Raw genomic sequence first — 12,432 nt, 5'->3', positions numbered from 1 at the left:
CCTTATAAGATGAAGAGACCAGAACTCTGTTGTCTCTTCTCTGTAAGGATAAAGCAAGGTGGCCATCTGCAAACCAGGAAGAGGACCCTTATCAGACACCAAATCTGCTGGCACCTTGATCTTGGACTTCCCAGCCCCCAGAGCTGTGAGGAAAAAAGAGGATTGTTATTTAAGCTACCCAGTCTGTTGTATTACTATTTTTAGCTAACTGTGCACTGAACATGATCTGTATTTTAATATTTTAAAACTTGTTGAAACAAATTTTATTTTGTTTTCCTAGACCAAACTAAGACACAACTTAAGTATCAATTGACAGATAAATGGATAAACAAAATATGGTATATACACACAATAGTATATTATTGTAAGTCCAGGGAGAGGAAATCCCAGGGCAAAATTCCTCTAAACCAAAATCAGTCAAAGGGAGAAATAAAGTTTAAAACCCGTTTATTACTTACAAAACTCTAGTCTGGCCCACGTCTCTCTCCTGCTCCAGCAGCAGCAAAAACTGGCAAGCAAGCCAGCCCCCACCCCTTAACCTCTCAGGTTCAGACACACCCTCAGTTGCCCAGGTAATCATCCATTAATATGGAGATGACTTTCTCTCCCCGACTGAGGAATGATGCAAATGCCCTAAAGCCATACTTCTCTCCACCTTTGAATGCCTATTGATATGCAGATGTACTAAAGCCAGGTGAGATATTCTGGAAATATTACAATTTTACCACAGTTATTCATCCTTAAAAAAGGAGAAACTGCTATCATATGCTACAACATGGATGAACTCTGAATATATTAAGCTATGATAAATAAGTCAATCACAAAAAGACAAATATGGTATAGCTGCACTTATATTGATGCCGGGGTTTTTGGTTGCAAAGTCGAAGAATGAGCTTCACAAACACCCAAGGTAGGAGAGCCAGTGAGAGGCTTTTATTTAGAAATAAAGTGAGAGGAAAGAGCTCCTGGCTCACTCCAGGAGGGGACAAGAGAGTCCGTGATTGTTCGTTGTCTAGGGGTTTTACAGGCAATTGAGGATTTGGGGGAACATAAAAAAAAGGCTTAGGGGTGTGGACTTGCATCACCTGTCCTGCCCTCAAGGTGGACTGGGCTATTGTCTGTCTGCTAGGGCTCTTTACAGTGACGTCATGCTGAGATACTCTTGGGGAACACTCAAACATTCCAGGCCAAGTTGCTCTTGGCCTTTTGACCTTTAACTGATCTCACTGAAGATGTTTATATTCTTAGTCTGGTATCTTCCCTAGAGAATTAGTGTGACTTTGACTTTGCATAATGCTTAACACAGAGTTTCAATAGGGACTTCTTGCCCATTGTTACATTGCTTTGATTGTAAATATTCCATCCTGCTTTCCCTCCCCCCCACCCACCCCCCAGGACCTCACCCTACTCTGACTACACCCACGGTCCCTGTCTCAATATGAGGTACCTATAGTAGTCAGATTCATGGAGAAAGCAGAATGGTGGTTGGCAGGGCTGGATGAGAGAGTTGACAGTTATTGCTTAATTAGTACAGAGTTTCAGTTTTGCAAGATTAGGAGTTCTGGAGATGGATGGTAGTAATGGTTGTACAACAATGTGATATACTTAATGGCACTGAACTGTATACTTAAACATGATTAAGATGGTAAATTTCATCTTACATGTATTTTATTACAATTTTACAAATTGTTGAAACTTGCTCTGTTAGTATATGTTCTGTTTTTCTAAATGTTCCATATGTGCTTCAAATAATGCACTTTCTGAACATTATTTCTATTCACTGGGTTAAATTTGTTAAATATGCTATAATGAAAGTCTTTAATGATATTTTTGTTTACCTTTTGTATCAATTACTGAGATAAGTATGGTAGAATGCTTCACTATACCTGTGGATTTATTCTACTTATGTTACAGTTCTGTATGATGCACTGAGGCCATGTCATCAGGTCCATACAAATTAAAAATTGCTGTATTTTACTGGTGAATTAAACTCACTCAGGAAAGTCCCAAGTATGGCATCCCCATCAGATATTTATATCTCATTTGTAGTTCCTCCTGGTCCAGAGGCAATTTACTAATTACAAATCATTTTAATTGTATACCTTTATCATGTTTCCAGATGAACAGAGTTACAAAGTTAGTTGCAGGTCAAGACCTTATACAGAATGGAGAAGGGTTTTGTTAATCCTTTATTTACAGTGTTTTCCATTAATCTGGAGAATGTCAGATTTTATCTTTTCACATAGTAGTTCTGCCTCATTGGGTATTTTGTTCTTTGAGTATTCCAATTAAACATGTTAGGCCTTTTCAACATTATCATGTATGTCTCTAGTATTTTCTTAATTTTTTCCATCTTCTTTTCCTCTATGCTTCATTCTAATAGCCTTCTAACATGTTCTGGTTATTAATTTTCTATTAAACTGTATGTAATATGCTATTAACCTATCCATTGAATTCTTAAATGTCTCCATTCTAGAGTTTTTATTAGATAATTTTTAAAAGATATTATTTACTTTTTAGTATAACCATGATTTTTATTAAACAGTCTTTTTCTGGTTATTGACTGGTTGTTTTATTTTCTGATTATGTGCTGGTCATTTTATTTGGAAATTTACCTATAGGGTAATTTGAAGTTTGGCGTGATTTTCTGGAGCAGATTTTTGTTGTTTCTGCCCAGTGCCTGTGGAGTGCCACTCTAGGACCTGCTTATTCAAGGCTTGAATTTCCTGATTAATGTAAAACTTGATTGCAATTAGTGGAAGTGCTAAGTTACTCCTGGTTTGTCTTTATCCTGTGGAGTCCTGTATTAAATATGGGGGATGTTTATTAGACTTTCCATCTTCTGTGACCCTGGATTTACATTTCTCTCTTGCCCAGTAATCCTGCAAAAGTCATAGTACAGTTTATAGATTTTTTATTTTGTACTGTCAAATGCCTTCAGGACTAATATTTGGCTTAATTGTCTGGATACTACTTTCTAAGACTTTGTTTCAAGAATTCTGTATATTAGGCATTTGCTTCTTTTCGTAAACCCAGATTTTTTGGTTGTTCTCAGCTGCTGAGTTGGATCAAATTACCAACTTGTTTAATATGTATGCTAGTGTGAAACCATCCTTGCATTACTGGGGTAAAAGCTATTTATAAGCTAAATGGGGAAACTACTTTTTGTTTGGTTTAGCATCAAGCTTATTATAGCATTTAAAAATAGAGAATGTTCCTTCATTTAAAAATAATCTCTATAGTATTAGAAACCAGAGCGTTGGTTGTTTCTGGTTTGACTGGGAAGGGGCAGGAAGGAACTTTCCGGAGTGATGGTAATGTTCTATTCTTGATAAACACTTTTTAAAACAAATTGATGCTTACTTAAGATATGAGGATTTCCCTATATGTTAATTATAACTTAAGAAAAATTATTGTTCAAATATTAATAATTGTTCAATCTAGTTGCAATGTATACAGAAGTTCATAGTATTATGCTTTCAACTTTTCCTTATGTTTAAAAATTCCATAATAAAGAGTTGGGGATATAAATTAAAAGATAAATTCAAGATAAAAAACAGTTTCTTTGTTATTAGTTTCAGTAAAGGTTGAGGCCAAACACTTAGCATAAAGGAGTGGAGACAAGTAAATAAAGTAGATTATGTGGAAAGAAGAAAGGTGGCTTGAAACTACTTAGGAGGCTTGAATATGGTTGTAGGGAGAGAGGAAAAAATTGGTGGGAAGAAAAAGAGAAATATTGGTATGGACTGATGGATAAGGAAGGGAGAGGATTAATAAAACAGGTACTTAGAACTAAATTCAATATTCCATGCATTGTTGAATCATGTACTCAACTAGGATGAATACTCTTTTCTGAAGATACTAATATGTATCATATGGGTATGTAAGAGGTTCTTAATACTTTTTACAGTGTGTTTATGAGCTGTTTAGATAAAGAAAATTTATCACTTTGAAGCTCATAAAATGAACTTATATAATTGATTTAATCCTCCAACATCCTGAGATAAGGAATAATCATTCTTGTATTATAGATTATAAAAATTAGGTTGAGATTTTCTAAAGTTACACAGCTAATAAGTGGAAAAGCTAATTCTGAGACATTTGACTCTATGTAGTATAACTGTAGGACATTTTAATTACAATACTTACATTTTCTATCTGGAGTCAGATTAAGGCAGTAGCCTAGCCAAGTATTGCCTAAAATCTCAATCCATAAAGAGTATACATGTTTTATCATTGAAAATTGTATTAAAAAATTTTTTTTATTAAGGTATTATTAATATACAGTCTTATGAAGGTTTCACATGAAAAAAGTGTGGTTACTACATTTGCCCATTTTATCAAGTCCCCACCCATACCCCATTGCAGTCACTGTCCATCAGTGTAGTAAGATGCCACAGATTCACTTTGCCTTCTCTGTGCTACACTGTTTTCCCCATGACCCCTCACACCATGTGTACTAAACATAATACCCTTCAACACCCTTCTCCCTCCCTCCCCACTTGCCCTCCCACACCCCTCCCCTTTAGTAACCGCTAGTCCCTTCTTGGAGTTTGTGAGTCTGCTGCTGTTTTGTTCCTTCAGTTTTGCTTCATTATTATACTCCACAAAAGAGGGAAATCATTTGGCACTTGTCTTTCTCCACCTGGCTTATTTCACTGAGCATAATATCCTCCAGCTCCATCCATGTCATTGCAAATGGTAGGATTTGTTTCTTTCTTATGGCTGAATAGTATTCCATTGTGTATATGTAACACCTCTTCTTTATCCATTCATCTACTGATGGACACTTAGGTTGCTTCCATTTCTTGGCTATTGTAAAAAGTGCTGTGATAAACATATGGGTGCATATGTCTTTTTGAATCTGAGAAGATGTATTCTTTGGGTAAATTCCAAGGAATGGGATTCCTGGGTCAAATGGTATTTCTGTTTTTAGTTCCTTGAGGAAACTCCATATTGCTTTCCACAATGGTTGAACTAGCTTACATTCCCACCAGCAGTGTAGGAGGGTTCCCCTTTCTCTGCATCCTTGCCGGCATTTGTTGTTCTTAGTCTTTTCGATGTTGGCCATCCTTACTGGTGTGAGGTGATACCTCATTGTGTTTTTAATTTGCATTTCCCTGATGATTAGTGATGTGGAGCATCTTTTCATATGTCTGTTGGCCATCTGAATTTCTTCTTTGGAGAATTGTTTCTTCATATCCTCTGCCCATTTTTTAATCGGGTTATTTGCTTTTTGGGTGTTGAGGCATGTGAGTTCTTCATATATTTTGGATGTTAACCCCTTGTTGGATATGTCACTTACAAGTATATTCTCCCATACTGTAGGATGCCTTTTTGTTCTGTTGATGGTGTCATTTGCCATACAGAAGCTTTTTAGTTTGATGTAGTCCCATGAGTTCCTTTTTGCTTTTGTTTCCCTTGATCGAGAACATGCGTTCAGAAAGAAATTGCTCATGTTTATATTTAGGGAATTTTTGCCTGTCTTCTAAGAGTTTTATGGTTTCATGACTTACATTCAGGTCTTTGAGCCATTTCAAGTTTACTTTTGTGTATGAGAATAGACAATAATCCAGTTTCATTGTCAGCATGTAGCTGTCCAGTTTTGCCAACATCAGTTGTTAAAGAGGCTGTTATTTCCCTGAAAATTGTATTTAATGGGATTACTCTGGGGCAACGGTTTTGTATGTGGTTAGAAGTGGTACTTTGGTATGTGGCCTCTAGTGCTGGTGTGACTACTCTACATCCCTTTCCCAACTCCTCTCCAAGCATATGTCATGATGCCACAGTATAAGGAAGTTAGATCAACGTAAGTGCAGAGATTTCTTTTTGATGGGTGGGATATACAAATTTTGACTAGAGCTGAAGAGACTCCTTCCCACCTTTTACACTCAGGATTTCCTTTAAACCAACACTTAATGAATATTAGGGAGTATAATTTAGAAAAGATGCCAAATTAGTGATCTGGCTTAGGGAGACAAAGTAGCATCCTACTTCAGACCCCTTTCATTTATAACTAAAAACCCTCCTCAAACTATCTAGAAGAGTAAAGATAATGGTTCAAGAAAACTGACAAGGCAGAGCTGTGTGGATGTCAAAGATAATTCTGGGTATTTTTTGTGCATGTGTGATTTTTGCTCATGAGATGGGTTGGTCCTCAGGCAGGCCATCTTGTAGCAAAATGGCTGTAGTGTTCCACAGGACAGAAAGTCTCCTTCCTCTAATCACTGAATGAATGTCCCAGACATTTCTTGTGCTACCTGATTGGCCTACCTTAGGGTATGGGCCCACACTTGATCTAATTAGCAAAGCCTGAAAATACTCTGTAGTATTTAGATTTACAGATCCAGTTCTGATCTAATCACTGTGGCAATGAGCACATTAGTTATTATTGGCTTAGGCCAGTCTGAGGCACCACCTAGAATTCCTTGTAGTCAAACCTACCCAACACTACAGTGAACACTACAAAGAAGTTATCAGTGTGGCCTTGTTCTCTTAGTTTTGTGTTCATGTCGGTTCCTCTTATGAGTTATAAGCTCCGTGGTATTAGACTGTATTATATTCCATTCATCATTCTATTATCTCAAAGCTCTTAGCCTATAGTGGCCTTCACTTAATGTCTGTTCAACACAAGAAACCCCACTGAGTTCTAAACCAAGGCCTAAGGAGAATAAGCTAAGATCAAGAATAAACTAAGCTTAAGCTCACAAATAGTGGGCAACTAGAATTAGAACCCACTCTAGGTACCATTCATTTATTCTTTTATTCATTAAACAAACAAGATACCAATTACTTGTCAGTCAATACCATCTAGTGGGTTCAAAAACATTTTCTAGGATAAAATTTTTGAATAAGAATTATATAATAACCACACAAATACCTACATAATTACCGTTCAGAAATATTACGAAAGAAAATTTCCGGGTCCTTTGAGAGGTCATTGACAGGGATTTGGATTAAAATGGGGGTATGCAGGTTTACAGAAGATCTTTCTGAAGAAGAGATACTGAGATGCTAAGACCTGAAGAATGCAACAGGAGTTAGGCAAAGAGGTCAAGTGGGAAATTATTCTTGGCCCCAGAATCAACATTTAGAGATCCTAAGACTTGGTGGTGGTCTGATGATTGAACTGAAAGAACTACAGTTGGAAGGGACAGTAGGCAAGACCCAGATTAAACACGGCCTTGCATATTATATTAAGTGTTTTAAAGTCTTTTCTTGGTGTTCTTCCATCCACCTCTTTAAGGAATTTGAACCCTGGACTTAGTCTAACGAATTTTCTGACGTTTGACTCAGCATCTTTTATGCTGTATGAAGACGTCTGGGGTGTCATTAAGCTTCCTTCCAACCACTCTGACCCTGCCATTCCTTCTTTCCTAGCTCTCCGATCTCCCTGACCCCTCGACTTTTTACCAGGGCCCTTTCTGAGCGCAAGGTCACTTCTCCCCCATTTCCACCCCGACCGTTTCAACTCTGCAGTTCGTGACATTCAGTCGCCTTTCAAAGTCAGCAAGAATCAGTCGGCCAGGTTGGTACTTTGAGGATATTAGTAATCCAAAGAGGTCTCACCAATCTGCACCATTAGATCGTAACAATAGCTTACCCAACACCCATGTTTAGACTGTTTTGCCGCAACTACTGGGAAGTGGGGGATGGTTTATTTGCGGCTCCTTCATCCGTCCACAGCCACTGTATGGAAGGGCACTGTAGAAGTTTCCCGAAATGTTCCTGTCACGAGTCGCGGCACCTCTCTTCCTCTCTGCCACTCCCCCAGGCCAAGCCCTCCTCGAGGTCCAGTAACGCTGCACTCGCAGCGGCGCTTCAGGGGATCAGGCCGGGCTGCCGCACCGAGAAAAGCAGGCCCCGTGCGGGGCCGAGGAACGCACGCCCCGGGCGCCAGAAGGCACGCGGGAGGCTGGCAGGCGGCGGGAGAGCACTGGAGCCGATACCAGGCAAGCACGGCGCGCCACGAGCGCGGGCGGAAGACGGGGGCGGCCTGTAGCAGGCAGAGGGTGTGGGGGGGCGCCGGGAAGGCGAGGCGCGCGCGTCGGGGGCGGAGCTCCCGCGCCGGTCACGTGACGAACCGGCGGCGGCCGCGGCGTCTTCAGCGGCGCCCAGTGCAGGATGGTGCTAGAGGCGGCGGCGGCGGCGGCCGTGGTGGCGGCGGCGTCGTTGGCGGCAGCGGGCGGGGGTGTTGTGGCGGTAGCGGCGGCGACGCCCGCGGGTGGTGCAAAATGGCGGATTTCGAGGAGTTGAGAGTAAGCGGGGAGTGGAGAGCGGAGGCCGCGGGGGAGGGGTGAGGAGGGGAGGCGGAGAAGCCGTAACGTCGCGGGGCCGCCACCTTCTTGTTTCTCAGGGACCCGCTGACGGATCCCGGAACCCCGGCCCGCGCCTTCGGCGGCGGGCGGGGGAAGGGAGCCAGGCGGCGGCAGACGCCGGTGCCGGGAGTGGGTGGTGGCCCTGGAGTCCAGGGCCAGCGGCCGGTGGTTCCCGCCCGGGCTCCGCACACCTGGCGCGGCGGGCCGGGCCGCCCTCTGACGGTTTCGTAGGGATCCGCCTTCCCCGTTTATTTAAGGGGCTGGGGTGGGAAGCCGGGTTTGGTTTTCCACCTTCTCAACGGTGTACGTGTCTGTGACTATTCAGAAGTATACATGCTACTCACTTGGTGGGAGACTGTTTTCTGAAACGTGAAGTTGTATTTGGGAATTCTTCCGTCTCCCACTCCTATGGCTGATGCTACCGTTTAGTCAGATCTGTCACGAGAAAGGCCCCGTCCTCCCACCAGTGCTTCTTCAACATCTTGGAGAGAAGCGTGCCTTTTTCGGAACTCTGTCTTCAGTAATCAACCTTAAACCTTGATATTTTCTTGGTGCCATGGTAAGAAATCTGCAAAGTCCGCGTTATCATGAGGTTGGTTTGTGAACTCGTTTTGCTTTTGAGGAAAAACATTTTTCTTCCTGGCCTTAGAGCAAGGTCACAACTTTATTGTTGATACCTTTGTACAGTAGAAGTTTGAAATGAGGGTATGTTGGGGGTAGAATGGAAAAGGTATTTTTCCCCGGGCTGATAACCTTTAGAGTCCTCAGCTGAGACAAAACTGTGAGAAACGAGCGGGATTTATTTTTTTAATGGGTTGCTGAATTACTGGCAACGTAATAGAACAGTTAAGAACGGAAACGCTATTAAAACAAAGTAGAGATGAATGTGAACTTTAAGTTAACTGCAACCCTTGTGCGTAACAACGAACGTACGTTATTAGGGTTATTTTTCTGCAATAAGAAGAAATAGAAATCAGGTGAAAGATTCAGTTTTGTATGTTTATTATTGTATTTGGGGGAAAGATGGGATTGGGGAAGGATGCTGGCTGGTGACCTGGCTGGTACTGTGGACATGCAGCAGAAGATCATATTGGTGATTCTGATGTAAAGGTAGATTGTTATAGTTGGCCTAATGCCTGCCATTTTTCCTCTCCTCCTGGTTTAAAAAGAATTATTTAATTCTCAGTAAAGAGAAAAGTATATTAATACATTTTATGCCCCATGTTAGTTTATTCCCAGAATCATGGCAGTAGGTAAAGGGTGTTCATATCGATAAGTGGAAGGGTTTTAGTGTCTCAGTTCCAGCTGTAGACCTTTTAACACCTGTGGAGCTTTTGAAACAAGCAGGCCTGAACCTCACTGTGTAAATTCATGCGTTAGGTTTAGGATGCATTGAGTAGACTGAAGTTTGAAGTTAAATTTATTTTTACCTGCAGTACCATCTTAATTTTTCTATAGTAACAGATGTATACAACTTTTCTTTTTCATAAGATTTTTTTGTTGATGAAAGCTTTTCCAAGATTTGTATTAAATTTTATAAATTTTGTCGGTCAAAGCATAATAAAAAGAATTTATTTGTCAGTATAGGGTAAGAAAGAGTAGTTAGTACTTAGGTTGGGGTGGACCTAGAAACTGCAAAGTGGTTGGAAACTAATGAAGCCTTTCTTTCTGTCTCTCGCTGTCTTTCCCCCTCCCTCTTTTCTGCACTCTCTCCCCTCTCCTCCCTCTTACCCTCCCCAGTTTGTTTTGTGGATCAGCTTCATCATCTCTGTAAATCAGCTTGTCTTTGCTTCTCCTTGCATTTTATAGAAAATGGTCTCCTCCCCAACAATTCACTTTAGTTGACAATAGAGAGCAACTGGAGAGAGTTTTCACAGGGGAGGGAAGGGTATGGGCTCTGCAGATGCTGGAAGTTATCCACCCCATTCTTTGCCTTAGCTGCTCAGTAACATCTACATTAAAAAAATTTTTTTTTATTAAGGTATTATTGGTATACACTCTTATGAAGGTTTCACATGAAAAAACAATGTGGTTACTACATTTACCCATATTATCAAGTCCCCACCCACACCCCAATGCAGACACTGTCCATCAGTGTAGTAAGATGCCACAGATTCACTCTTTGCCTTCTCTGTGCTACTCTCTTTTCTCTGTGATCCCCCATACCATGTGTACTAAACATAATACCCCTCAATCCCCTTATCCCTCCCTTCCCACCTGCCCTCCCACACCCCTCCACTTTGTTAACCACTAGTTCATTCTTGGAGTCTCTGAGTCTGCTGCTATTTTGTTCCTTCAGTTTTGCTTCATTATACTCCACAAATGAGGGAAATCATTTGGCACTTGTCTTTCTCCACCTGGCTTACTTCACTGAGCATAATGTCCCTCCATCCATGTTATTGCAAACGGTAGGATTTGTTTCTTATGGCTGAATAGTATTCCACTGTGTATATGTACCACCTCTTCTTTATCCATTCATCTACTGATGGACACTTAGGTTGCTTCCATTTCTTGGCTATTGTAAATAGTGCTGTGATAAATATAGGGGGGCATCTGTCTTTTTCAAACTGGGCTGCTGTATTCTTTGGGTAAATTCCAAGGAGTGGGATTCCCGGGTCAAATGGTATTTCTATTTTTAGTTTTTTGAGGAACCTCCATATTGCTTTCTACAATGGTTGAACTAGCTTACATTCCCACCAGCTGTGTAGGAGGGTTCCCCTTTCTCTGCATCCTCACCAGCATTTGTTGTTCTTAGTCTTTTCGATGCTGGCCATCCTTACTGGTGTGAGGTGATATCTCATTGTGGTCTTAATTTGCATTTCCCTGATGATTATTGATGTGGAGCATCTTTTCATGTGCCTGTTTGCCATCTGAATTTCTTCTTTGGAGAGTGTCTATTCATATCCTCTGCCCATTTTTTAATCGGGTTATTTGGTTTTTGGGTGTTGAGGCTTTTAATTCTTTATATATTTTGGATGTTAACCCCTTGTGGGATATGTCATTTACAAATATATTCTCTCATACTGTAGGATGCCTTTTTGTTCTGTTGATGGTGTCCTTTGCTGTACAGAAACTTTTTAGTTTGATGTAGTCCCATGTGTTCATTTTTGCTTTTGTTTCCGTTGCTCAAGGAGATGCGTTCAGGAAGAAGTTGCTCATGTTTATATTCAGGAGATTTTTGCCTATGTTGTCTTCTAAGAGTTTTATGGTTTCATGACTTACATTCAGGTCTTTGATCCATTTCAAGTTTACTTTTGTGTATGGGGTTAAACAAGAATCCAGTTTCATTCTCTTGCATATAGCTGTCCAGTTTTGCCAACACCAGTTGTTAAAGAGGCTGTCATTTCCCCATTGTATGTCCATGGCTCCTTTATCATATATTAATTGACTGTATATGGTTGGGTTTATATCAGAGCTCTCTAGTCTGTTCCATTGGTCTATGGGTAGTAACATCTACATTTAAAGGTGAACTATATTCTCCCCTTCTACTCCTCTGCGAACGGTGATATAATGGTAGTGGCAGATATCCATTATAATTGAGCACTTATTACATGCCTGGTCCGGTCTAAGCATCTCACACAAATACTTATTTCTCACAATTCTATGAAGAAAAAGAGGCATGGAAAGATAAAGTAACTATCTGTATCACACAGCTTGAGGCTGAAAGACCTGGGATTTTTGACCTCAGATACCTGGCTTTAGAGGCAGTGCTCTTAAAAGTCTTAAGTTATACTGTCCTATTCAGTTTTCTTCAGGTCCAGGTGGCACTCCTAGCAATCATCCTGTAGTCTATGGACTAAACTGAATGATAAATAACCAGCACACTTCTTTGTGACATATATGGGAGGGAAAACAGGACAGCTGACTAAAAATCTTAATTAGAAAGGAGAAAAGTGGGAAGAAACAGTAGGGCATTCTAAGTGGTTTCTACTTCGGAATGTATTTTGATGGTCAGAGTGATAGTCAAGTAAATTAAAAGACCAGGAAAAATGACAAGCATTAGTTGTTGGCTAATAGAGGAAATGGCTGACCTGGATGCCACATATTTGGCTGCTGATACTGCCGCTGTGAAGATTTCCATTATCTTTGTCTATTATTACTTAGGGCCACTCCC

General features: G+C 40.7%; 1 protein-coding gene across 12 annotated transcripts in view; it reads left to right on the top strand.

Annotated features, from left to right (window-relative positions):
- Nucleotides 1-7,637: 7,637 nt before the first annotated feature.
- The window catches only part of PIAS2 (protein inhibitor of activated STAT 2), a 135,524-nt gene continuing 130,729 nt past the window's right edge, over nucleotides 7,638-12,432 (top strand). For 3 of the 12 annotated variants that reach the window (XM_073213000.1, XM_073213001.1, XM_073213002.1), the window contains exon 1: nucleotides 7,639-7,952. In XM_073213000.1, the coding sequence (XP_073069101.1) occupies nucleotides 7,653-7,952 (300 nt within the window). In that variant the 5' untranslated portion in view covers nucleotides 7,639-7,652. Of the gene's footprint in view, nucleotides 7,953-8,056; nucleotides 8,259-12,432 lie in introns of those variants that run through there. The other 9 variants (XM_073213007.1, XM_073213008.1, XM_073213012.1 and 6 more) reach the window with 6 other exon arrangements.

The sequence above is a fragment of the Manis javanica genome, chromosome 9, assembly GCF_040802235.1.
Source record: "Manis javanica isolate MJ-LG chromosome 9, MJ_LKY, whole genome shotgun sequence".
Lineage (NCBI taxonomy): Eukaryota > Metazoa > Chordata > Mammalia > Pholidota > Manidae > Manis > Manis javanica.
Note: the sequence above shows the minus strand (reverse complement) of the source record. Positions and strands in the feature narration are given on the sequence as shown.